Below are 26,590 nucleotides of genomic sequence, written 5' to 3'. Positions count from 1 at the left end.
GGCTTGTCCTGTCGGTCACTCAGTTGACAACTGTGAAGGAAGCCTGACATGGACAGAGGCCTGGAAGGAGCCGTGGGGAGCAGGAACCCCTGTGTGTGGCTCCCCGGTCACAAGCCCAGCTCTAGCTTAAGTGCTGGAATGGTCTGCTTTGGGACATTGACCTTCATGTGCCCGTCACCTTACAGGCCACCTCCCTTCTCTGACTGTCCCCTCCAAGTTCCCCTGTGCTAACCACGGCTCTCCCTGCCACCAGGCCCCTGCCAGTGCTGTTCCTCCATGCCTCGAACACTTGCCCAGATGGCTGTGGCTGCTCCGTTGCTGGCCTTCAGCTCCTGCATGATGAGGGCTTTTGTGGAACAGTGTCCAGCGCTGTGACCCTGTGTGGAATGTGCACAATAATCCCGTGAGGTGCGCTATTTACGCCCAGCCCGGAGATGAGAAATCCAAGACCTAAACAACTTAGATAACTTGTCAGAATCACAGAGCAACCGGGAAGTACATGGAAGTACTGGCCGGTGTGAGACGCATAAGGAACACAGTTACTGCTGTCTCTAACCTCTTCATAGCCCGTTTCACATAAGGCCTGTTGCCTGACGTCTCGCGGCTGGCACAGGGGGGACCTAGGCGTTGGACGTGGGTAGTGCGATTCCAGGCCCTCTTGGGGTGTTTTTGTAGTTGGAGTTCAAGGGCAGCCTGTCCCCTCTGTGATTTTTACCTTGTAAGTGGTTGTAAACAATCTAAAGAAGATACAACAAACATCTCAATATCCAGCAAGATTGTATTTTAAAGTTTGTATTGATTCAGGAGGCAGGGAGAAGAGAAACAGATGGTCTTGCTGCTGGTTTGCTGCTTAAGTGCCTGCCACAGCCAGGCCTGGGCCATGCTGCCACCAAGAGCCTGAAACCCAGCCTGGTCTCCCCCACATTGAGCCCGCCAGGCACTCCAGCATGCGGTCGGGGTGTCCTAGCCGCTGTGCCAAACGTCTGTCCTCTAAGAAGGGTTCCAGTGGCGTAAAGCCACACTACAGGGCATTCCTGCCTGGCTTTTTTCTTGTACCACAAGTCCTGGAAGCTGACCTTCGCCATTTGAGCCACAGCACATCAAGTCTGTTCCCCCTCCCCACCCCTGCTCCATGCCCACAGGCAGGGCTGGGACCCACAGGCACCAGGCGGGAGGCTGGGGACCGCTGAGCCACACGCAGGGGGTTCAGGAAGTGGACGTGGGGATCATTCAGCTTTTCTGTACATCTAAATGTCGCCCTAGGGGGCGGGGGAGGTGGTGCTGGACACTTACTCCGTGCTCAGCCCTCACTCACACCCACCCACCCACACACACACACCATGTCCCTTCCCAGAGGGGTCACTGGGCTGGGGTCTCAGAGCACCAGGCTCTTTACCAATACCCTGAAGGGGCTGGGAGGAGGACCAGCACACGTCATCCCTTCAGCTCAACCTGCACTGGTCATCCTCAGCCATCCAGGCACTGGGGCAACAGCTGGGGCGGTGGGGGGACAGGTGCACGGAGACCTGGGGGTTTTCCTAGAAACCACTGTCCAAGCTGGCTTGACGCCCTGGCCCCGCTCTGCAGCCCTCTGCCGCCCTAACGGCCTGAGAAGCAGCAGGCCCACCAAGTGGGGGTCGGCCTGTTTCTAGGGTGAGAGTGTCCCCCCTCCAGGAGAGACCAGGGGCAGCGAGGCCGCCTCGGCACCCCCACTCCAGCGCAGCGCCCAGCCTCCCCTTCCCGGCCGGCCCCGCCCCCGCGGTCACGTGACGTGTGGGGGTTTTCCCGTTCCCCTGCCGTGATGTCACGACGGGGCGCGAGCCAATGGGCGCGCGGGCCGGCGGCGCCGGGGAATTCCGCCGCCCCGCCCCCGCCCGCCGCCCGCCCGGCCCGGCGCCCCCCGCAGCCCCGGGCGCCGCGCGTCCTGCCCCGCCTGCGGCCTCGGCCCTGCGCCGCTCGTCCGCCTCGCGCTCTCCGCCGCGCGCGGGGAGCTCACGGCCCGGGCCATGCCGAGCCGCCGCGTCGCCAGAACGACCGCCGCGTCGGAGCTGGGGGGCCTGGGTAAGCGGAGCCGAGGGCCGGGGGCGAGCAGGCGGGGTGGGCGCTGGGGGAGACTGTGTGTGTGTGTGTGTGCAGGGGGCTGTGCGAGGGCTCCCGGGTGGTCTGCGGGATTCGGGGGGCTCTGCGGGACGTGGGGCGGCTCGGGCGGCCCGGGATGGTGAGGGGTCCGGCCGAAGGCTCAGGCGAGGCGTCCCACGGAGGAGTGAGAAGGGGGCGGGGCCTGAGCCTGAGGCGAAGAGGGGGGCGGGGCCTGGCCGCAGCGGGCGGAGTCTGAGCGAGGGAAGGGGGCGGGGCCCTGCGCCCAGAAGGAAGCCGTACCCGAGCCTGGGCCAGAGGGGGCGGGGCCAGGGACCCAAGGGGGCGGGGCCCGCCCCAGGAGGAAGCCGGGTCTGAGGGGTCGGGGAGCTGAGGGGCGGAGTCTTGACCCGAGGGGGCGGGGTGAGGCGTGGCCCAACTCTGAGGAGGAAGCCTGGCGTGAGGGGCTGAGGGGCGGGGCCTGGACCCGAGGGGCGGGGCGCGGCGTGGCCAGAAGCCCAAGGGGCGTGGCGTGGCAGGAGCCGGGTCTGAGGATGCTGAGGGGCGGAGCCTGTTGTAAAAGCAGAAGGTCGGGGTCTGACGTAGAGAACCCAGGGTGAGTGACCTTTGCCTCCAGAGGGAGAAGTTGGGGACAACTTGTCCCTGACAGTAATCCTGTGAGAAAGAAGGGCGCGGGGACTTGGGTCACTGAGCTTGGCAAGGGTCTTCAAGGCCCGATCTAAAGGGGAGATGGAGTAGGCTGGAGGCTGAGGCCAAGGATGCAAGCCCAGGAAGAAGAAGATGGCCCGGGCGTTTTGGTGGCGAGGGGGAGGGCTCTGGGTCCAGGGGGCGGGCGAGCAGAGGGATGCCCCGGTCCCCCGGCTGCCCTCCTTCCGGTGCTGACACAGGCCCCGCTCTCCGCAGGGTCCACTGACCTCTCCTCGCTGTCTCTCGCCGTTCACAGGAGCTCAGGTGAGCAGCGCTCCATGGCCCTGGTTCATCTTACCTCTGGCGCTTGCAGGTGGGGCTGCTCGGGGCCAGGCATGTGGCAGTTCCCGGGGCTCTCTGCTGATGGACACCCACTCTCCAGTGTCCCTTCCCTCTGCGACAGCAGGGGCGTTGATGGGAGTGCCAGTGGCCTATTGGTGCTGAAAAAGGAGCTCTGTCTGTGGTTGACACCCTGACTCTGAAGTTGGGGGTTACATGCTGGTGCCGCCTTCATCTCGACCAGGTGACTCTCCTCTCCCACCCAGGCCTCAGTTTGCCTCATCTGTAAGATGGGCACGCTGCTGGTGCCTCTTCTAGGGGGATGGAGAGGACTCAATGAGTCTTTCACAGCTGTGTCGAACACACAGGAAGGCTTAGTGAGCCTTCAGGATCATTGGCGTAGAAGTAACCATGTAACAATGAGCACCAGTCTATACCAGTTCCAAAGTTTAAAGAAACTGTTTTTGTGCCTGGTGCAATAGCCTAGTGACTAAAGTTCTTGCCTTGCATGCACCAGGATCCATACGGGCCTAGTTCATATTCTGGCAGCCCCACTTCCCATCCAGCTCCCTGCTTGTGCCCTGGGAAAGCAATAAGTGGTGGCCCAAAGCCTTAGGACCCTGCACCCATGTGGGAGACCCGGAAGAAGCTCCTGGCTTCAGATCAGCTCAGCTCTAGCCGTTATGACCGCTTGGGGCGTGAATCAATGCAAGAAAGATCTTCCTCTCTCTCTCCCTCTCTACATCTGACTTTCCAGTAAAGATAAATAAATCTTAAAAAATAAGTAAAAGATTTATTTATTCTTATTTGAAAGGAAGATTAGATTTACAGAGAAGGAGAGTCAGAGGGGAAGATCTTCTATCCAATGGTTCACTCCCCAAATGGCCACAGTGGTCGTAGCTGAGCCGATCCAAAGCCAGGAGCCAGGGGCTTCTTTTGAGTCTCCCACGCGGGTGCAGGTCCAAGGCTTTGGATTGTTGTTGACTGGTTTCTCAGGCCACATCAGGGAGCTGGGTGGGAAACAGTGCAGCTGGGACATGAGCTGGTGTCCATATGGGCTGCTGCTGCTTGCAGGCAGAGGATTGACCAGTTGAACATCTCCCCGGCCCCTTTTAGCATTTCTCTGAGACGCTGAGAACTGCTAGTGTGTCAGCTCCCTCAACTGCCGTCCAGTGGGGCCCAAGGAAATGGACGATCTTGGCCAAATGACCACATTGTCTCCCACGTCCCTTTGCTGGGACCTGGAAGGTGCAGGAATCCTGTCGCCCTAGGTACCGGTACCCAGAGACCACGCTTGGCTGGGTGGGGCCTCTCTTAGAGGCGGAGTCGGGCTGGACCCAAGAAGTGCTGCCTGGGTGTGACAAGGTCCCTGTGTGTGCCTGCTGACAGGCAGAGCCCCAGGGCTGACTCAGAGGGTCCTAGGCAGAGCTCTTGCTTTCAAATGATAGCATTGATAGCATCATGTATTGTTATCTTTTTTGAAGGTTTTTTTTTATTTATTCATTTTTATCAGAAAGGCAGATTTACAGAGGAAAGACAGATCTGTCCATGGTTCACTCCCCAAGTGGCACAATTGTCGGAGTTGAGCTAATCTGAAGTCAGGAGCTTCTTCTGGGTCTCTCACATGGGTGCAGGGTCCCAAGGCTCCGGGCTGTTCTCTATTGCTTTCCCAGGCTACAGTCAGGGAGCTTGAAGGGAAGTGGAGCAGCCGGGACATGAACCAGCGTCTGTATGGGATCCTGACTGATGCAGGGCAAGCATGTAACCACTGAGCCATTGTGCCGGGACCAAGATTGCTTAATCTATTTTTTTTTTTGAAAGGCAGAACCATGAAGAGAGAGGGAGAGAGTTCCTGTCTGTTGGGTCCAAATGACTCCAGCAGGCAGAGCTTAGCCAGGCCAAGGCCAGGAACCAGGAACTTCATCCGGGTCTCCCCTGTGGCTGGCAGGGGCCCAAGCTTGGGGCCATCTTCTGCTGCCTTCCCAGGTGCATGAGCAGGAGGCTGGTGCAGAAGCAGAGCAGCTGGGACGCCAACCAGTACTATTATGGGATGCAGTATTGCAGGTGGTAACCCGATGGGCCACAACAGCAGTACCCATCCAGTGAGAGTGATTTGTGATATTACCCATTCAATAAATATTTACTGAGTGCCTATTCTGGACCTGTTCCTGTGCTGGGCACTGCTAAGGGCCCGGCCATGAGCGAGGCAGTCCCATCCCTACCTGCTAGGGGAGGCAAACATATGGGATCTTAAAATGTGATAGGAACCACGTAGAAACTCTGGGGTTCCTGATATTTAATAGCAGTGTGGGGACAGGAGACCCAGGGAGGAAGCTGGAGGGATAATGACAGCTCCCTTCCTTCCTGTGGGCTGGGCCCTGCAGAGCCTGGGGACAGGACAAGGAGGAGGGGACAGATGTGTTCTCCAGCTCCTGCGTGTTAGTGATAAATGGGCAAAGATGCCACTGTGTGTGCCATGGAAAGCATGAACTGAAGGGGCCTCGTTTCCAAGCCCCTAGAGCGGGGTGCCTGGGGTCTGCCTTGGATGCAGTGGCCCCAGGGTGACCTGTCCGGGAGCAGAGCTCTGAAGGGAAAGACATAGGAGGTGGAGACGTAGGAGGCATAGGAGGTGTGTGCTAAGGTCCTGAGGTAGCCGCTGCATGGCTGCCTGCCTGCTCACACAGCTCTTCCCACGGATGCAGCTTGCTGGTGGCAAGGCTGCCTGGGAGATGGTGTGTGTGCATGTGTGTTGGGCATTGCTATTTGATCAGAGCTTTGAATAAGGAAAGGAAGTTCCCGGTATGCCCTATGTGGAAAAGGACATTTTTGAAGGGTCAAGAGTGGGGAGACCCGGTCTTTGTGTTAACTTGGAAACTCAGAACGCCTTGTTCTTAGATATATTGAGTTACTTGTCTGGAAGAGTGAAAGAGAGAGAGGGCCTGGCACAATAGCCTGGTGGCTAAATCCTCACCTTGTATGCACCAGGATCCCATAGGGGTGCCGTGGAGTTCCTGGCTCCTGGCTCCAGCCTGGCTCAGCCCTAACTGTTGTGGCCATTTGGGGCATGAAGCAGCAGATGGAAGCTCGCTTTCTCAATGCTGGCATCGTGGCACATCGCGTTAAACTGCTGCTTGCAATGCTGGCATCCCATAAATAAGTGTGCTGGCTCATGTCATGGCTGCTCCACTTCTGATCCAGCTAGGAGACTCACATGAATGAAGCTCTTGGCTTCCCTCTGGCCCCGCTCGGCCACTGCGGCCGTTGAGAAGTGAACCGGAGGACGGAAGGCTTCTCTATTTCTTTCTCTTGCTCTGTGATTCTGCTTTTCAAATACATAGATAAATTTAAAAAAAATACATTTTAAAGATTTATTTTTTATTGGAAAGGCGGATATACAGAGAGGAGAGACAGAGAGGAAGATCTTCCATCCGATGATTCACTCCCCAAGTGAGCGCAACGGGCCAATGCTATGCCGATGAAACCAGGAGCCTCTTCCGGGTCTCCCACGCGGGTGCAGGGTCCCAAAGCTTTGGGCCGTCCTCGACTGCCTTCCCAGGCCACAGGCAGGGAGCTGGAAGGGAAGTGGGGCCGCCGGAATAGAACCGGCGCCCATATGAGATCCCGGGCGTGCAAGGCGAGGACCTTAACCACTTGCGCCACCGCACTGGGCCCCAATGTTCCCATTTTACAGACAGGCAAACCAAGACCCAGGGAGGGGAAGGGATTTACCCAAAGCCCTAATCCTTGCCCAGGAGCAGCTGTCATTAAGCTGGCAGCTACTTTGTCTCAGGTCTGTTTGAGCTATTTCAGCCCAATGAGATGAGCAGTATTAGTGTGCCCATTTTAGAGATAAACCGAGGCACCAAAGAGGTTCAGAAGGGGGCCTCTGGCCACACAACAGGATTTGAATGGAGGCCGTCAGGCCAGAGTTTCAGGCATTGCACCCAGAACTCCGTCTCCCTCTGCCTGTGTAGCCTAGAACTTTCTCGAAGGCCCAGACTCAACTGAGCTGGTCTGGGGGCTTCTGTGTTCACGCAGGTTATTTGCAGGAAGGAGTTTGCAGGTTGAAGCAAGCCAAACTTGGCCGTGCTCGTGACCTTGAGCCGAGTCCCCATCCTGTCTCAGCCTCAGTCTCCCCGTTTGCCACATGGGGACTTGGCACCCTTCTAGCCACTCCGATCACCCGAGATAAGGATGTGGTGAAGCTGTTTTCCCAGAGCAAAGGTCTGGCTCACAAGCCACTCCCCGCGGGCGCAGGGAAGCGGGCAGGCCTGCTGCCCGGTGGCCAGCACAGGCTGCCCGGGGACGGACCTGTGGCCCGCTTGGCCGGCTGCCCCTGCTGTGTGTCTGTCGCCAGGCCGCCCGGCCTCTCTGGGCTTTCCCGTGCTGCCTGGGACATGACAGGAGGTTGGTTTTGGTTTCTCCGCTGCCCGGGCAGGGCTGAGTCTTCCCAGGAAGGTGACCGGGGGCTTTCCTGAAGACCCGGAGTTCCTGTCACTCCTCCCTCGAAAAGCAGAGCCCGAGCCAGGATTGTGGGCGGCCGCTTCCGGGGCCTGGCCCAGCATGTGCAGCAGCCTACCGCCGCAGTCTCATCGGCCTATGGGGATCCTCAGACACCAGCCAGTGACTTTGTGGGTCTAGGGTTGCACCTGGGAGAGGGGTCACCCTGAGAGGTTGCTGCTGGTCTTGGAGGGAAGCAGCTTGCTTTGTTTGCTTGGGAATAGGAGCTTGGATTTTTCCAAAGGTGTTTCCTAGACCCCTGGCCCGAGCATTTGTTAGAACACCAGGCACTGGCACCCTCACCCCAGTGGCTGATGGGAGGCCAGGGAGGGGGCCTAGCCTGACGCTGCTCTGGGTCCGAGGCAAGGGTTCCCTAAGTCGGAGCTTGGGGAAGGGCTTCCGGGGGACAGGGCTGGGGACCAAGCCTTGATCACTTCCTGGAGCTCACGTGTCTCTTTCTCTTCCCTCCACAGATGAACTGGGTGAGTACTACCAGGCAGGTGCGCCACTGGGAGGCCAAGGGGTTCCCGGATGGGGTCTTGTCTGATGACAAGGGGAGGGGTCCTCACGGTGTGTGGCTTCCAGGACTGTGGTGGGATGGGGGTGGCAGGTGGGCGCCAGCCCCTGTCAGTCCCGGGCACTGTGCTAGGCCACAGGGGCTCATCCATGCTTTGCTGGAGTCCATGCTGTCACCAGGGAAAGCAGCAGCTGGGGAAGCTAGGGCCGTGGTGGGCTGAGCACACGGGGTGGGGCGAGAAAGAAAGCTGAGGGCTGGTGTCTGAGCGAGGAAGCCGGTGCTGGCCAGGTGGGACAGCAGGGAACAGGCAGAGGGAGGGCCCGGGACAAGACAGGGACAAGGGCCCGGGGTCAGGCAGGGTGGGGGCAAGGAACAGGAGAGGCTAGGGCAGAAGGAGCGGTTGGGACAGCTGCTTAGCCTAGGGATCCATGGCCCAGGGAAGGGGTGAGGTTTTGTTCCCTTATTTATTTAAAAGTCAGGATTACAGCGAGAAGGAGCAACAGAGAGAGAGACCATCCATTCACTGGTTTGTTCCCCAAGTGGTTACAACAAGCAAGGACCAGGAAGTTCACTTGGTCTTCCAGGAGCCCAAGCCAGGGACTTGGGCCGTCCTCCGCTGCTTTCCTAGGCACATTAGCAGCGAGCTGGACTGTGTGCCGAGTGCCCATACAGGATGCAGCATTACAGACAGAGGCTTAACCCACTGCACCGCAACCCTGTCTCCCCTCATCGTTCTGGCCAGCAGAGCCAGTAAGGTGGACACCGCGAGGGTCTGGGGATGAAGCACCAAGGGGAGACCAGTCATGGTGGAAGGTCGAAGTCTCTCTCGGCCTCCCTTTATTAGGCCTTATATGCTCTTCCCCCAAGCCCTTTAACAGAACAATAGGATGCTAATGAGTCTGAATGGACCAGGAGCTACTAACCCCAAGCCCATTTCCTGTAGAGGCTCAGCTTAAGGAGTGCTAATCAACTCCTTAGCCCACAACACCTTGTCCTGTCTTTTCTGAGACCAGAGAAGTTCAGGGAAGGATTTATGTGGGGATGACATTGGTTTTGATGGCTGGGGGTGGGGTGGGGTGTTCACAGGAGGGTGTTAGGTGGAGAGTGGGGGCAGACTGCAGCGGGTTGGAGAGAGGCAGGAAGGTGGGACTGCATAGTGGAGGCTGAGCTGGACATGTCAGGCAGGTGGAGGTGGTCCTTTCTGTTTCTGCACCAGGGGGGTGGCATCCCAGGTGGGCACACGTGGGCCAGAGTGGCTGTGATTGCCAGTATACAGGGTGAGACAGGCAGGGCACCTGGGGGTCGTGTCCTGGCCTTTGTCCAGCTGGAGGTGGCCAACCGGGCGGATGCGGGAGTGTTAGCTGGGCTAGGGGCCGGGGAGGCTGGAGGAGGCAGGAATCCAGCCAGCCGCACACGGGTGGCTCTGCTGGGCCTGGCTCGGGTCAGACACCATGGCTCGGGCGTCACCAGGCTGCGTTTGCTTTTCCTGCAGAAATCATTGACGAGTACATCAAGGAGAACGGCTTCGGCCTGGAGGGGGCGTCGCACGGCCTGGTCGAGGGGTCGATCCGCATGGTGTCCCGGGGGTCCACCACGCTTAGCACCGTCACCCTGGGTGCCCCGGTCCCTCCAGCCACCCCGCCGCCCCCACCACCGCCCTGGGGCTGCCAGCTCGGCCGGCTGCTGCCCCCCACGCCGGGCCCGGGCCCGCGGCCACACCTGGTCATCACCGAGCAGCCGAAGCAGCGCGGCATGCGCTTCCGCTACGAGTGCGAGGGTCGCTCGGCCGGCAGTATCCTGGGGGAGAGCAGCACGGAGGCCAGCAAGACCCTGCCGGCCATCGAGGTGGGCCGGGGCGCCTGTGCACTGGGTTGAGTTGGGGATGGCGGTTAGCGTTTAGGGGTGGCCGGCTCACCTGGCCCCAGGGATGAAAAGACGGAGGGGCCTTGAAGGCGCTTGGCCAGGGCTGCGGAAGCTGGACACGCATTGTTGGAGCTCTCTGGGTTTTAATAGGATGCTGAGTGCAGGGGAGAGGGTGCTCCTCCCACTGAGGCCTGGCCTGGCTACTCCTAGACAATTTTTTAAAAAAACGTTTATTTATTTTTACTTTAAATACAGAGTTACAGAGACAGAGAGAGAGAAATAGAGACTTTTCATCTGCTGGTTCAACCCCTGAACACTTAAGTAGCTGCAATGGCCAGGCCACAGTCAGGTTCCTCATCTGGGCCTCCCACATGCGTACTGGGACCCAAGCACTTGGGCCATCCTCTACTGCTTTGCCATGCACATTAGCAGGCAACTGGATGGGAAGTGGAGCAGCCGGGACAGGAACTGGCACCCATAAGGGAATTGGGAATTGTAGACAGTAGCACCGTCCGCCACCACCCTGCCGCTTCTAGTTTGTCTTGGAGCAGTGCTGCGTTTGGGTGGGAGCAGGGAGGCATCGCCTTCCCCTCGCAGCCTTGGTGAGTTAATCTAGCACTGGCATGGTCAGTGTGGCTCGGTAGGGAGGGAACTGGCTGGGTAAGCAGGCAGATGTGACAGGTGCATCCGGGCGGGGAGGTGTGCGAGCACAGCCGCCCACGCATGCGTACAGAGCAGTTGCAAAGTGAAAGCGTTCTCAGGGCGTTGCTGAGGCGGTTTCCACAGAGTTATACCAGTAACCCCAAAAAACACCCGCGGAGGTACACCAGTAACCCCAAAAAAACACCCGCGGAGGTACACCAGTAACCGGGAAACACCCGCGGAGGTGCACCAGCGGCCCAGGAAACACCCACTGAGGCGTAGAACTGCGTACGCGCTGTACTAACGCTCCTGGGGAGGGGGGCGTGTGCCGTGTGCTGCTCGCTAACGCTGCCTGGGAAACCAGATCCCAAACGGGAGAGCTGCTGAAGCTCTGATTCTAATCCAGCTCCCTGCTAAGGCAGCTCAGAGAGAGCAGAGGATGGCCCAAGTGCTGGGCCCAAACACCCCCGGGAGACGCAGATGGATTCCTGGCTCTTGCCTGCACCGGCCTGACAGCTGCTCCTACTTGGGAAGTGAACCGGCAGATGATCCTGCTGGCTCTCTCTGCCTCTCCCCATTGCTCTGGCTTTCAGATAAATGAAAATAAACATAATTTTAGATATTTTTGAAGATGTATTTCTTTTTATTAGAAAGTCAGATTTACAAAGAGAATGAGAAGCAGGGAGAAAGATCTTTCCATGAGCTGATTCATTCCCCAAATGGCTGCAATGGCCGGAGCTGAGCCGATAAGAAGCCAGGAACCAGGAACTCTTCCAGGTCTCCCTCGCGGGTACAGGGTCCCAAGGCTTTGGGGCCGTCCTCGACTGCTTTCCCAGGCCACAGGCAGGGAGCTGGATGTTGAGTGGAGCTGCCGGGATTAGAACTGGCACCTTTATGGGTTCCTGGCATGTGCAAAGCGAGTGCATTAGCTGCTAGGCCACCACGCCAGGCCCTCCCTAAGCTATTTTTAATTACAGTTATTTCTAGGCAATTACGTGTGAAACATTATTTGTTTCAAAGGCAGAGTTACACAGAGAGAGACAATAAGATCTTCGTCAACTGGTTCATTCCACAAATGGGTGCAGTGACCGAGGCTGGGCCAGGCCAAAGCCAGGAGCCTCGGATGCCACCCTGGTGTCCCACATGGGTGCAAGAGCCTAAGCGCTGGGGTGTCTTCTGCTGCTCTGCCAGATTCCTTAGTGGATTGGAGGTGGATTAGCCGGGACTGGGAGCCAGTGCTCATAAGAGATGCCAGCGTCTCAGCTGGTGGATTAACCTGCTGCACCACAGCACCTGCCCAGCATCGCACTGCATCATGTGAGCGGGTGGCCCTCTCCTGGGCAACTCTTCAGTTGGTGGACGCAAGGACGCTGGCTTCCCGTCTCTCGCTCTCACAAGCAGGGCTGCGGAGAACAGCACGGTTTAACCACCGCTTCTTTCTCCTGTGTCCCCTGAGTAACTTCTAGAAGGGGAATCATTGGGGAAAGGGAACTTGATGGCTTTTCCTCACCCCACACCTTGGAGGGGGATTACCCAGCAGGTTTTTCTCCAGTCCTGAGGGGGTCTCCCATGTGGGCGGAACTCTGGGTGTTACTGAGCTGAAGCTGTGTGTCCGTTGCGCCCAGCCCAGGGAAACTCGAGTTGCAGCCCCTCAGCCCCCAGGCCTCTTCCCTGGGCTCCAGCTTCCTACGCCTGCTCATTGGGGGTGGCCAGTGGTATCTTGACCCATCACATGTCTGCTGCCCTCTCCTTGCCTCCCTTCTCCCCGGCCCCTTCGCCTGCCAGCGTTGGGTTCCTTCCCTGCAGCCACTTCCCACGCAGCTGCCTTCAGCCACTGAGCTTCTGCCTGTGCTGTCGCTTCCTTGGCAGGGCACCTGCTGCTTACCTGAGGCCTCAGCTTTCCCTGCTTGTGCCTGCACCCTGGTCCCTCTACTTGAGCTCTCTTCCCATCCCCACTTTTGCTCGCTTGCTCACTCATTGAACGCATACCCCCCTTTTTTTTGTTAGTTTTTTGAGAGTCAGCTGGTTTGCCCTCCAAATGTTCACAATGGCAGCTGAGCCAGCCCCAGCTGGTAACTCCATCCTTGTCTTCCATATGCGAGATGGGAACCCCAGGTCACTCCCTCCTCCATGATGTGCTCCTCCAGCCGGAAGCTAGGGCTGGGGGCGGGAGTGCTCACTGCTGGGCTGACTGACCGCTCCCCTGCTGGAGCTGGGTGTTGTTCATGGATGCTCACATCTAGGTGTGTGTCTGAGGCCAAGGGCAGTTCTCCAAGGTGTAACAGGATGGCAGAGACAAGGCTGCGACCTCACCCACATGTTATCTGATAGGAGGTGGTGTTTTAAATGACTGATTTGAAAGAGAGAAACAGAGAGGGAGAGAGAGGGACCATTTACTGGTTCACCTCCCAAATGCCTGCAGGCACCAGGGCTTGGCCAGGCTGAAGGGAGGAGCCTGGAACCGCACCCAGGGGCCCAAGCCCCAGGGCTGTCTTCCACTGCCTTCCCTTGCGTTGACAGGGAGGTGTAGCAGATGGGGAGCAGCCAAGACTTGAACTGGCACCCAGAGAGGATACCCGTGGTAGCTTTAGCTGCACCGTAGCACTGGCCCCAAGTTGTTTTCTGATTGGCACATTTGGCCCCAGAATGTTCCCCGGTAGCTGCTGATTCTGTTCTCAGCTTGTTTCCTGGCCACCCTAGGCTCCGGTGCTGTGTGCAATGTCAGGTGCCTTCCGTCGGCCTTGCCGTTCATGACCCAGACTTGGCTGAAAAGAAGACAGAATTCTGGGCCAATGGTGACCCCAGCAGGGACACTGTGGCCTTCTTGTTCTCTTGCCATCAAGGGACGAGGTGTGGGGTGGCACGTCTGTGAGGGATGGTCAGGCTGTGTGTACTGCTGATCATCAACAGGTGCCTGGAGGCTGCTCTGTGCTTGGGCCTGTCTCCTGAACATTGTGTTCCTGAGTCTTTGCAGGCGCTTGCTCTGGCTGTGACTGCAGGGTTGGGGTACGATGTGCCTGTCTCCAAGTCTGTCCCCAGGAGGACACTGAGGCTAGGAGAGGGCGAGGCACCTGCCCGGGGCACATAGCAAATGCTGCATGTCTCTGTGGGCCTGGCACTTGCCTGGTTACTTATTTTTTAAAGATGGACTTACTGACTTGTTTGAAAGGTGGCATGACAAAGAAAGAGGATGAGAAAGATCTTCCATCTGCTGGTCACTCCCCAAATGGCAGCTGCAGCAGTCATGCCTGGGCTGGGCTGAAGCCAAGAGCTTGGAACTGCCTCCAGATCTCCCACATGGCTGGCAGGGGCCCAGGCGCTTGGGCCCCGGATGCTTTCCCAGGCGCGTTAGCAGCAAGCTGGATCGGAAGCAGAGCAGCTGGCACTTGAACCCATCCAATGACATGAGATGGCAGCATCACAAGGGGTGGCTAAGCCCACTGCCGCCCCACACTGGTTCCTGTGTGTCTGCTGATAGCCAGTGACCAGCACAGGAAGATGACACAAACCACAGTGCCTGGGTTTGGTGCCAAGTCGGGCTGACTCCATGCAAAAGGCCCACGATTCCGTGTGACCTCTCAGAGATAAAAAGTTGTCGGCTCTGAGTCCTCATGAGCCCTGACAGGCAGGTTGTGTGGCCCTGTCCCTGGAACTCCCAGCTGGCTCACATCTCTGGTCGTGTCAAAGTCACTGTACTTCCTTATATGGTCGCTAGAGGGCAGTACTACCTAAATACCTTGCTTATGGTGTTCTGTATAAGCCCGAGTTTATTTTAAATTTATTTATTTATTTATTTTTTAATGGTTTGTTTATTTCTGACCAGTATTGTGGCCTATCTGGCTAAGATACCAGCCTCCCATACAGCCGCTGGCTGGAGTCCTGCCTGCTCCATTCCCATCCAGCTCCCTGCTGATGTGCCTGGGAAAGCAGTGGAGTATTTGGGACCTGCACCCTGTTGGGAGACCCAGATAAGGTTCCTGAGCTCAGCCTGGCCTGGTCCCAGCCATTGCAGCCACTTAGGGAGTGAACCGGCAGATGGACCTTCCTCCATCTCGCTCCGTAGGTTTGCCTTTCAAATAAATAAAAAATAGTGGCCTTTAGTTCTTTCTCATCTTTTTTTTTTTTAAATAAAGATTTATGTATTTTTTATTGAAAAGTCAAATTTACAGAGAGGAGAGATAGACAGAAAGATCTTCTGTTTGCTGATTCACCCCACAAATGGCTACACCAACCAGAGCTGAGCTGATCCAAAGCCAGGAGCCAGGAGCCTTTTCTTAGTCTCCCACCTGGGTGCAGGGGTTCAGGCTTGGGCCACCTTCGACTGCTTTCCCAAGCCACAAGCAGGGAGCTGGATGGGAAGTGGGGCAACTGGGACACAAATCAACACCCATTTGGGATCCTGGTGTTTGCAAGATGAGGATTAGTCACTGAGCCATTGCACCCCAGACAACAAGAACCTCAGGAACAAAAGCCTGAGCAGGGGAGGTTCGGCGGCAGCAGGAAGCCTGTCCTCAGGAGGAACTGGAAGGACCCCAGCCTGCCCCGCGGCCCGGCTGACCTGTCCGAGAGGAAGCACTGGGCTCCCGTGTCCAGGACTAAAGAGCAGGAGCGGGCCCTTGCTGCGGTCACAGACCGGTTGATGGTGACGAGCAGGGTGTCCTCAGGGTGGTTAAGCTCCGCAGGATGCCTGGATACTGTCTCCTTGAGAGCTGTGCAAGCCCTTGGGTCGGCCTGTGAGGAACCTGCGGGCCATCCTGGCAGTCCTCGCCGGGCTCCCAACGGTGAAGGGATGCAGCTCCTGTGGCAGCCGAGCCAGTCTGTTCCTGTGGCTGCACCTGTTAGCTCCGTCACACTCCTCTACACAAACCCCACCAAGAATCTGGCATCACCACCTCTGCTAAAATTGGCATCAGCGGTGAGAAAATTCCCGAGCACCCTCTGCTTATTTCTAGAAGCTGCAGCTGCAGCAGCTCCAGACTCACGCAGGGCAGATCTTTAACACAAAGCAGAGATCAGAGGTGACAGAGCAGCGCGAGGTTGACCAGAAGCCTATGGATTCACAGATGCTGTCAAAACTCGAGTTCTTCAGCCAGCTGTGATCTGCTGTTGCTCTAACATAGGGAACTCACTTTGCAAGTTCTGAATTTTGTAGGAAGAATTGCATTAAATGACTAATAGCAAAAAGAAAAAGAAAGAAATAAAAGTTAATCTTTTTTTAGGAGAGAAGACTTGAAAGGTAGGGTTACAGAGAGGAGCAGACCTTGCATCTGCTGGGTCATTCCCCAAGTGCCCATGGCAGCCAGAGCAGGAAGAGAGAAAGCAATCGAGGATGGCCCAAAGCCTTGGGACCCTGCACCTGAATGGGAAACCTGGAAGAAGCTCCTGGCTCCTGGCTTCGGACAGGTACAGCTCTGAGCATTGCAGCTACTTGGGGAGTGAATCAGTAGATGGAAGATCTTCCTCTTTGTCTCTCCTCCTCTCTGTATATCAAAACAAATGAAAAACTTGTGATGTCACCTGCCATAAAATGCAGTGGCTGTCTTGTATTGCTGTCACTGCCTGGTAGTTTGACCTCTGACCCTGTGCCAGGGCTTCTCTGCCACTGCCCCGTGGTCTGAGGCAGGCCCTGCCCAGGTGGGCCGTCCCAGAGGCTGTGATGCCTGCTTCCCAGCACACAGAGCATCCCCAAGCTGGGAGTCTGAAATGTTCCCAAACCGAGACATCTGAACACCCCCATGATGGCACAAGTGGAAAGTTCCACACTGCAGGCTGTCTCTAAAGTGTCTGAAACACACGAGAATCCCTTCCCCAAGAGAGCTCATTATGCATATGCAGATGTTCCCAAATTTGGAAAAATCTAAAACCTAAAATACTTACAGTGCCAAGCTGGCTTGAGTCCATTTGCCCCAGCATGGGAACAAATAGGTGCGGCGCCCACCCAGCACTGGGGACAGGTGTGACCCCAGCATGGGGACAGGTGTGACTCCCCCCAGCACTGGGGACAGGTGTGACCCCAAGCACTGGGGACAGGTGTGGCCCCAGCATGGGGACAGGTGTGACTCCCCCCAGCACTGGGGACAGGTGTGACCCCAGCATGGGGACAGGTGTGACTCCCCCAGCATGGGGACCGGGAGTTTGGTTGCCTGTCTGGTGGTGTCCACTAGGCCTGTCCCCAGAAAGATGTCTGTAGAGCTGGTCAGCTGTCCACAGCTGTGCATGAACACCCCACGTGCATTCTGCTGGAATGGTGGGACTTTAACCCTGAGGTTAAGACACCAGCTGAGGCAGCTGCCTTCGCGGTAATGCAGAGTGCCCGGCTCTGCTCCTCTCTGCAGCTCCCTGCCAGCGCTCACTCTCGAAGGAGCAGATGACGGCTCCTGTCACTGGCTTCCTGCTGCCCGCATGGGACACCTGGGTTGAGTTCCTGACTCCCGGCTCGGCAGGGCCTGGGTGCACTCTGTGGGAATTTGGGGAGTGAACCAGGGAATGGGATTGCTCTGTACTTCTCTATGCCTCTGAAATTAGAAAATTAAAAAATGAGTAACTGCAGGTAGGAGGCATCCCGAGGCCAACGATTGTAAGTGATCGTAAGTGAGAAGCGTCTGAAGGGTCCCTGTCTGTACTGCTGGTGCAGCCACAGGGAGCGACTGAGGGGTACCCGGGTGGGGGTGTCGGCGAGGGAGCCCCCCTGAGCCCCTGTGTTCCCACAGCTCCGTGACTGTGCAGGGCTGCGCGAGGTGGAGGTGACGGCGTGCCTGGTGTGGAAGGACTGGCCGCACCGGGTGCACCCCCACAGCCTGGTGGGCAAGGACTGCACAGATGGTGTCTGCAGGGTGCGCCTCCGGCCTCACGTCAGCCCCCGGCACAGGTACCTGGTCCGGGGGACCCCGGGTGCGGCCTGGCCGCAGCCCCTCAGCGGGGAAGTGCGGGCCTTGACTGCGCATGCCTCCCAGTTACCCTCACTTCCAGAGGGTTTGGGCGCACATGACTGACGTCAGCTGCCTCGCCCAGTCTCCCCGTCACTGTGCAGTTGGTGCGCTTTAGTTCATGGAGCTCTTAGGTGGGGGAGGGTTGTCCTCCCTCCTGTCCTTGCCTCCTCCCACGTGGACTCCTTCCTGGGATGCATTGTGGGTGTGCAGGCACGTGCTCCGTGTGTCTGCGCTCCCTGGGCAGGCCCTTGTGTAACTGTGAGGCCGCGTGTCATCCTTCCTCAAGATATTTGAAGCTGCCGGTGCTTTTTCTTGGCTGCATTGTGTTCCGTGCGCCAAGCCCCAGTCTGGCACTGCAGAGTTCCCAGCTAGCTCCCGCTGCTCTGTGGCTAACTGCCACTGGGCATTGCCTCCCGCCTGGCATGCCTCGCCCAGGATGCCCTCCTAGACAGCAAGTTGCAGGCCAGGCACTTGGACATTTCAGTGTTTATAATGTAGCAGAAATGATAAACTATAAGAGCAGGAGTTTCTCCCCCGCCCCTTTGGTTTTCTGCTGTGTACCCCAGAACCTAGCACAGCTGTAGCTGCTTGAGAATAGTGGAGGAAAGAATGAATGTGACTGGCACACAGTTTGTGAGTTCCAAGCTCTCTGCCAGTTTGTCAGCGCTGGGTATTTGGAGCTCTGCTATTTTGATGAGTTCAGACTGGGGGTGGCACTAACCTCATTAGTGCTTAATCTACCATTTTCTTCCTTGTAAGCGCAGTTGGGGCAGGGGTTGGGTGGCTGGTGCCTTCAAGGCCTGTTCCTGGGGACCCCCCATGGGAGGCTAGAGCCCCAGACCCTGGAGGCAGCTCCTCCGCTGAAACTGCAGGAGCCCCTCAGGAGCCTTGCTGCCCCTCCTCCTGCAGCTTTAACAACCTGGGCATCCAGTGTGTGAGGAAGAAGGAGATCGAGGCCGCCATCGAACGCAAGATTCAGCTGGGCATCGATCCCTACAATGGTGAGACCTGCTCCACGCCTGGCTCCGCCTCGTCCTGGCCCCCCATCACGCCCGCCCCTTTCCTACAGGCTCCGCCCTAGCTCCTGGCCTGGTCCTGTCCCCAGTCCCGCCCAGGTCCGACCCCGTCCCTGCTCCTGCTCCAGGCTGTATCCTTCCCTTCTTGCAGCTGGGTCCCTGAAGAACCACCAGGAGGTGGACATGAACGTGGTGAGGATCTGCTTCCAGGCCTCGTATCGGGACCAGCAGGGGCAGTTACGCCACATGGAACCAGTGCTGTCAGAGCCCGTGTATGACAAGAGTGAGTGCAGCTGCTGACCCCGTAGTCGGCAGCAAGTCTGTGGGACTGGAGCCCCGTGGGGAGTGGCGAGGCGCGCAGGCGGTGGCTTCGTGTTTAACCATCTTTATGCCTTTAAAAAGCAGAATGACAGAGAGAGAGAAACAGTGTACTCTTTGCCTAAATGGCTTCAAGGGCCAAAGGGCTCCATCTGGTCTCCCACGCGGGTGCAGGGCCCAAGAGCTTACATCATCCTTTACCGCCTCCCCAGGTGCTTTAGCAGGGAACTGGATCTGAAGTAGAGCAGCTGGGAGTCAAACCTGCCCTCCGACCCGGGGGTGGACATCCCAAGCAGTAGGTGGCTTAGTCCTCGGTGCTACCACACCTGCACCCAGCCTTTTCCTTTATGGAGCAGGAAGCTGCCAGGATGTCCCTAGTGGACATCTGTTTTGTCCCATGGTCGCTCCTAGCTGCAAGGGAATCTGGGAAGAAGATGACTTGGGTCTTCCTCCTCCAGGGAGGGGTCGGGCTTGGGAGAGGGTTAGGGTGGAGCTTTGTGTTTTAGCCAACCTGCAGTGACTGGCACCTGCTCCAAGGTGGGGTCAAGGGGATGGTGCACAGTTGGTGCCTGGGACAGAGCCCAGCTCACATGGGCTTAAGGGAAAGGAAGAATTTGTCCCACCAACTAGAAACACTGAGAGGTGGCACCCTGACTCAGGGCTAGGTGCTGTCAGCTGGCCCTCTCTGTCCCTCAGTCGTGCTCCTCACGGCGGTCCTGGTAGGCAGGGCCCTCCACAGTTGTGCCAGCTGTGGGCTCACATCCTGCCCCATGGGCAGCTGTTCTGCTCTCTCCTGTCCAGTGTTTGGGCTCAGAATCTCAGGGCTGTCTCTCATTGGTCTGCTTTTTTTTTTTTTTTTTTTTTTTAAAGATTTATTTTTATTATTTTTTCATTGGAAAGGCGGATATACAGAGAGGAGAGACAGAGAGGAAGATCTTCCGTCCGATGATTCACTCCCCAAGTGAGCGCAACGGGCCGATACTATGCCGATCCGAAGCCAGGAGCCTCTTCCGGGTCTCCCGCGCGGGTGCAGGGTCCCAAAGCTTTGGGCCGTCCTCGACTGCTTTCCCAGGCCACAGGCAGGGAGCTGGAAGGGAAGCGGGGCTGCCGGGATTAGAACCGGCGCCCATATGGGATCCCGGGCGTGCTAGGCGAGGACTTAGCCACTTGCGCCACCGCGCCGGGCCCCATTGGTCTGCTTTTTAAAAAGATTTCTTTTGATTGGAAAGGCAGAATTACAGAGAGAAGGGGAGACAGAAAGATCTTCTGTCCACTGGTTCACTCCCCCAGATGGAGCCGAGCCAACCTGAAGCCAGGTGGTTTTTCTGGGTCTCCCACACAGACACAGGGCCCCAAGGCCTTGACTGCTTTCTCAGGCCACAAGCAGGGAGCTGGATGGGAAGTGGAGCAGCTGGGACACAAACCAGTACCCATTTGGGATGCTGGTGCTTCTAGGTAAAGGATTAGCCAATTGAGCCATCACACCGGCCCCTCATTGGCCTACTTTTGGTGGTTTGTTCCACTCTGACCAATCCATGATAAGTAAAGACACGTGGTGCTTTTACTGGCGCACGTGGGGCACATGAGCACCGCTGAGCTAGGGTGTGACCCAGCCCTACCCCATCCCTGTGGTTGAGGCGAGAAGGATCCCTGGAAGGAGACCCCAGACTTCTGAATGGGACAAGACTCAGACATCCCTGAGAAGGTTCCACCCCTGGGCTGGTGTTGTGGTATAACGCGCTAAGCCTCTGCTCGCAATGCTGATGTCTCGTGTGAGTGCTGATTCACTCCCTACATGGCCAGAGCAGCCAAAGCCAGGAGCCCAGAAATCCATCCATGTCTCCCATGAGAGTGCAGGAACCTAGGTACTTGGACCAACACCCGCTGCCTTCCCAGATGTGTTAGCAGAAATCTGGATGCAAAGCAGAGCAGCCAGGACTTGAGCTGGTTCATGTGGGGCACCGACACTGTAGGCAGTGGATCAGGGTGCTATGCCACCGTGTTGATCCTGCAGGTCTCTCTTTGAGACCGTCCTCAAGAAGGGGTGTGATGGTTCAGGTTTGTCTTTGAGACCCTCCCTGGGCACTTCCCCGGATGCTTGACAAGGGTGTGATGGCACAGGTGTCCATCTGTCACTTTTTGCTAGAGTCCACCAACACATCAGAGCTGCGCATCTGCCGGATCAACAAGGAGAGCGGGCCTTGCACGGGCGGCGAGGAGCTGTACCTGCTGTGCGACAAGGTGCAGAAAGGTGAGGGTGTGCATGCGCAGATGGGAGGTGAGGTGGCCAGGAGGGGTGAGGGTAGGGCAGGACGGAGGAGCCCCCAGTGACTTGCAGTGTGGTCTTGCCGGATCCTGTGTGTGTGTGTGTGTGTGTCCTGTGGGCAGAGCTGGGGCTAGGGTGGCTGAGTTAGCGCTGGAGGGTTGCAGGCACACTTCAGGATGAGGCTTCACCCTGGAGAGTCCAGAGGGCACAGGGGTGGCCGCGCTCCCCTTACACCTGCTCCAGTCCCTTCCTTCCTCCCTGGGTTGAAGTCTCCTCCACCCGGGACTTTGCAGCTCGCTGGGTAGGCAGAGGGCGTTGGGAGCCCGCCGTTCCGCTATCCTGTCTGCTTGTTGTCTTGAGTCTGCAGATTCGACCCACTGAGCATTGAAATGTTGGAAAAGCGAAGGCCTCTGGACTGAGCATGCGCACACCTTGTCCCGTGGTTCACTGCAGCCTCACGTGTCAGGCGGCATCCCCCAGTGTGTGTGAATGAGGGTTGCTGTGTGAACCATGTGCCATTTTATGTGAAGAACTTGAACATGAGGATTCTGTTCTGGGAAGATTCACCTGTTGGTTTGAAAGGCAGAATGGCAGATCAGGGCAAAGGGAGCAGAAAGAAAATTTTTATTTTTAAAAAAGATTTATTTTTATTACAAAATCAGATATATAGAGGGGAGGAGAGATAGAGAGGAATATCTTCTGCCCAATAGTTCACTCCCCAAACAGCCGGTGCTATGCCGATCTGGAGCCAGGAGCCAGGAACTTCCTTCAGGTCTCTGACGCAGGTGCAGGGTCCCAAGGCTTTGGGCCGTCCTTGACTGCTTTCCCAGGCCACAAGCAGGGAGCTGGGTGGGAAGTGGAGCTGCTGGGATTAGAACCGGCACCCTGGGATCCTGGCGCATTCAAGGTGAGGATTTTAGCTGCTAGACCACGCTGCCGGGCCCAAAAGATAATTTTTAAAAGATTTCTTTTTATTGGAAAGACAGATTTACAGAGAAAGGGAGAAAGATCTTCCATTTGATGGTTCACTCCCCAAGTGGCCGCAATGGCTGGAGCTGAGCTGATCCAAAGCCAGGAGCCAGGAGCTTCTTCTGAGGCTCCTACATGTGTGCAGGGTTCCAAGGCTTTGGGCCGTCCTCGACTGCTTTCCCAGGCCACAAGCAGGGAGCTAGAAGGGAAGTGGAGCAGCTGGGACACAAATTGGTGCCCATATGGGATCCTGTTCATGCAAGGTGAGGATTTTAGCCACTAGGCTACTGTGCCAGACTGGAAAAGCGATATTTTTCATCTGTTGGTTCACTCCCCAAATAATTACTATAGCCACAACTGGACCATGCTAAAAGCCAGGAGCCATGGGGCTGGCATGATGGCTCTACTGAAAAATTTTCTAAGCGTGGGGATCCTGTAGGTGCAGTGGTTCGTGTCCTGGCAGCCCTGCTTCCCATCCAGCTCCCTGCCTGTGGCCTGGGGGAGCAGTGAGGGATGGCCCAAAGCCTTGGGGCCCCGCACTGTCATTGGGGAGTGACCAGCAGATGGAAGATCTCTCAGTGCTCTTCATAAGTCTGCCTTTCTAACAAAAATAAATCTTTAAAAAAAAATTTTGGAACTCAAGTTTCAAAGAGGGTTGCAGGGACCCAAGTACTTGATCTGCCTCCCAGGATACTTGTAAACAGGAAGCTGGATTTGGAAGGGGAGCCAGGGCTTGAACCCAGCACTCTGAGAAGGGATGACACAGGATACAGGCGCTTGGGTTGGCATCTTGGCCACTCTGTCAAGGCTGGGTCCTGGTGAGGTGCTAGCCAGGAGCTGGAGCGTGGGCTGGGTCCTAGGAGTTCCCTTTGTGCAGCCCTGCATCCCAGGGTGGTGTTGGGGACCCCTGATGTAGTGAGGTTACCAATTCTACCTACCTCTTAGTTATAGAGTTTAAATGAGATGCTACAGAAAGCTTTCATAAAACATTCAGTGGGGGTGGTGTTGTAATGTTGCAGGCTAAGCTACTGCTTGCAATGCATGCATCTCACATGTGGGTACCACTTTAAGTCCTGACTCCTGCACTGCTGCCACATGGGAAGCCCAAATAGAGTCACAGGGTCCTGGCTCTGGACTGGTCCAGCTGGCTATCATGGCCCTTTGGGGAATAAACAGCCAGGTAGATCTCTCCTGCCTTTGATTTGCAAATAAATAAGCCTTTTCTTAGTCCTGTAATGAGCAGCACATAATAGGTGCCCACCAAGAGCTAGCATATGGTAGGTACTCAGTGCCAGCAGTCATTGTGCAGTGTTGTGTTCTTGTGTGCTGATCCTGGGGCTGGCGGGCCTGGCTCAGCTGCCACCCCCATGTCCCTGCCAGAGGACATCTCGGTGGTGTTCAGCACAGCCTCCTGGGAAGGCCGCGCCGACTTCTCTCAGGCCGACGTGCACCGCCAGATCGCCATCGTGTTCAAAACCCCACCCTACGAGGACCTGGAGATCGCCGAGCCTGTGACCGTGAATGTCTTCCTGCAGCGGCTCACTGACGGCGTGTGCAGTGAGCCGCTGCCCTTCACCTACCTGCCCCGTGACCATGGTAACCACGGCCCCCCATGGCACCCCTCCCCAGGAACCAGGCATCTGGGCGACCTTAGCCATAGCACCTGTCTCCTGGCATTGGGTGGGGGAGTTGGAGGCAGTATGTAGTCCTCTTGGTGCACCTGCTTGCGCCTTGTCCCATGCTGGTAGTGCTGGGGACATAGCAGTGACCAAGACAGCCCCTGGCTCTGCCTTTAGGAGGTGCATGGGCCTGTGCAAGAGGTTGGGCAATCCAGCCTGTGTCCTCACAAGGTGACCAGTGTGGGTGGGACTGGAGCTGGGGCACCCAGGTATGAGGGTAGCTGACAGAAGGGTGGCTTCATGTAGTCTGAGGGCCGGGAAAGACTTCCTCGAGGAGGGATGGCTGGGCTGGTGTCAAAATGGCGGAGCAGTTGTCCACAGAAGTGGAGGAAATCTGTCCTCCACAGCTGGATTGGCCAGCGCCAAGGCCTGGAGGCAGGATGGCGCCTGGGGCTGTCCCAGGAGCACAGAGAGGGCAGGGTCCAACAGGTAACAGCTCCCCGTGCGGTAATTCTTCTTACTGACTTCCCCACCTTCTGAACAGACAGCTACGGCGTGGACAAGAAGCGGAAGCGGGGCATGCCGGATGTCCTCGGCGAGCTCAGCAGCTCTGGTGTGTCCCCTCTGCCGTGAGCGCACCCGGGCCCTGGTCTCCTGCCCCCGCCCTAGGCTAGGGAGTGGGGGAGATACAGCCAGATCAAAGTCCCTCATCTCTGCCCTCCCCTAGACCCCCATGGCATTGAGAGCAAACGGAGGAAGAAGAAGCCAGCCTTCCTGGACCAGTTCCTGACTGGCCATGGCTCAGGTGGGTCTGACTGCTGCAAACCCCCCATCTTACAGGTGGAGAGAGCAAGGGCCCCAAAAGCCACCTCTCGGCCAGGGTCACACTGTCTCGGGGAGTTGAGCAGGTGGGGTGCTCATCTCCGTAGTGATGACATGTGTACATGTGTGCACTCGCAGGGCAGTGGGGGCCGGTCGTTTACCCGTGGGGTGCGGCTGGGAGCTAGCCAACCCAGAACTCTGAGCTGCTCTAAGTCTCCATGCCAACCACCCATTCTGAGAACACTGTCCCCTCCTCCCACTGCATACCAGCTAGCCCAGGGCAGCCAGCTCCCCACTGGCTGCCAGCCACCCATACTGCTGAGTCTGCCCCACTTCCTCAGGCCCTCCATGGAGGCTGGAAGTCCCACTGGGGTCCCTACTTCCCAGTAACTGGAAACCAGCGGCCCAGCTGCTCCGCTTGCGCCAACCGCCAGTCTTAGGTGTGACCATTGTGTGACATCCAGGCCCCTGCCATTCATGTGCCATTGTATGCCCCCAGCTCTCCAACGTGTAACCCCCCTGCCCTTTCTCAGGGCTCCAGAGTACCGATCACAGGCAGGGGTTTTAAGATCAGATTTGACCTCTGAGCTCACAGCTTCGCAGCTTTGCAACACTCAGGAGCCTCAGTTTAACATTCAGCGGTTGGATGAGCAGCCCACCTCCCAGGGATGAGGGAGACCCCACCAAGGCAGGTGGAGCAGGGCCCAGGACGCCATGGGTAGACACCTGCTGGGAAGCAGTGGTGCCACTTGTCAACTGCCTGGATATCATTTGCGCTGGACTGACTGGGCTGCCAGACCCCGATCACAGGGGTTTCATCCGAGCTCCAAGCACTTTCGGTCCAGTTTCCATCTCGTGGTCCAAGGTGACCGTTGCAGCTCCAGTCATCATGCCAATATTCCAGTTCACACTTAGTCGACTGACACCAGCAGTAGCTCAGGGCCCCCGAGTTTCGTCAAGGGCTTGAGGAAGTGGGAGAGGCTTGCTCATAGTGAGATTTCTGGCTTGGAGACTTCCCAGCCTGGGTGTTCTCCACTCAGGAAGGGGACTGCCAAGCTGCCTCACCTTCCTCATTCGTGGGGAAGGCCCCACTGCCTGGTGCAGGAAGGGTCTGCCTGGCCAGGGCAAGTGGGCCGATGCACTGAGCTCCAACCACCAGCCAGCGTCTCCCTCCTTCTCTCCACAGGCACATTCCTTTCGCCCTCGGCCCTGTGTCTACCGGACACAGACTTCTTCCCTGGCACTGTGTCCCTACCCGGCATGGAGCCCCCCGGGGGGCCTGACCTCCTGGATGACGGCTTTGCCTACGACCCCGGGGCCCCCTCGCTTTTTACCATGTTGGACCTGCTGCCCCCACAGCCGCCCCTGGCCAGTGTGGTGGCTGGTGGCGGCAGCAGTGGTGGTGGGGGTCCAGGGGCTGCGATGGGGGAGACCCCAGGCCCTGAGCCGCTCACACTGGACTCGTACTCTGCCCCAGGCCCAGGAGATGGAGGCACAGCCAGCCTGGTGGGCAGCAACATGTTCCCCAACCAGTACCGTGAGGCGGCCTTTGGGGGTGGCCTTCTGTCCCCAGGGCCTGAAGCCACGTAGCCCCTTGCGGTGCCAGAATTGAGGTGCTGGGTGGGGAGGGAGGTGGTGGGGGTGGGGGTAGGGGAGCGTGCAGACCCCAACCAGGGTCCCAGCACCCTCATCCCCTGGGGCCACCCGTGGTCAAGTCTTCCGACCTCCTGCCCCTTCTGAATCGGAGGTCTTCCAAGCTAGTGAGGGGCTTCCAAGCCCGGGTTTCCCTCGGAACCCGTTTTATAAAGAAGGAAACGGGTTCGCAGGGAAAGGGGGCCTGCCACCTGCCCCTCCACGCTGTATTCTGACAAGATTGTACATATGGTGGGGGCAGCTCTCCCCCACCCCGCCGCGAAGGTGAGGGGGGAGGAGGGGTGCCGGTTGTTTCTTCAGTCTTCCCAATAAAGATAGTTTTGGAACCCTGGGGGTCTCATTTCTCAGCTTGGGGAGTCCCCAAGGGTTTCCTCTCGGCTCCGCCCACCAAAGGCCCCGCCCCGTCCTACAGC

The 26,590-nt window shown here is 57.6% G+C and overlaps 1 protein-coding gene across 2 annotated transcripts; it reads left to right on the top strand.

The window, feature by feature from the left end:
* Positions 1-1,924: 1,924 nt before the first annotated feature.
* On the top strand, positions 1,925-26,505 carry RELB (RELB proto-oncogene, NF-kB subunit). 2 transcript variants are annotated; one of them, XM_040976194.1, is made up of 12 exons: positions 1,925-2,061; positions 3,001-3,048; positions 8,037-8,045; positions 9,573-9,925; positions 17,296-17,453; positions 18,424-18,515; positions 18,682-18,813; positions 20,995-21,099; positions 23,464-23,679; positions 24,247-24,315; positions 24,430-24,507; positions 25,711-26,505. In XM_040976194.1, exons 1-12 carry the CDS (start codon positions 2,007-2,009, stop codon positions 26,112-26,114), a joined length of 1,719 nt encoding a protein of 572 aa, XP_040832128.1. In that variant the 5' UTR covers positions 1,925-2,006; the 3' UTR covers positions 26,115-26,505. The 2 variants fall into 2 exon arrangements, with proteins under 2 accessions (XP_040832128.1, XP_040832129.1); XM_040976195.1 differs by lacking the exon at positions 8,037-8,045.
* The last annotated feature ends 85 nt before the right edge of the window (positions 26,506-26,590 follow it).

This window comes from Ochotona curzoniae, unplaced genomic scaffold (genome assembly GCF_017591425.1).
Source record: "Ochotona curzoniae isolate NIBS_2020 unplaced genomic scaffold, NIBS_Ocur_1.0 contig_2699, whole genome shotgun sequence".
NCBI classification, from domain to species: Eukaryota; Metazoa; Chordata; class Mammalia; order Lagomorpha; family Ochotonidae; genus Ochotona; species Ochotona curzoniae.
The sequence above is the reverse complement of the archived record's forward strand: the minus strand, read 5'-3'. Positions and strand labels throughout refer to the sequence as shown.

Excerpts from the sequence above, each read along its gene's own strand:
- RELB (XM_040976194.1), top strand. The coding sequence starts at position 2,007 with ATGCCGAGCCGCCGCGTCGCCAGAACGACCGCCGCGTCGGAGCTGGGG. Across the intron at positions 2,062-3,000 it reads GTCGGAGCTGGGGGGCCTGG|GGTCCACTGACCTCTCCTCG; the intron begins GTAAGCGGAGCC and ends CGCTCTCCGCAG. Across the intron at positions 24,316-24,429 it reads CGGCGAGCTCAGCAGCTCTG|ACCCCCATGGCATTGAGAGC; the intron begins GTGTGTCCCCTC and ends GCCCTCCCCTAG.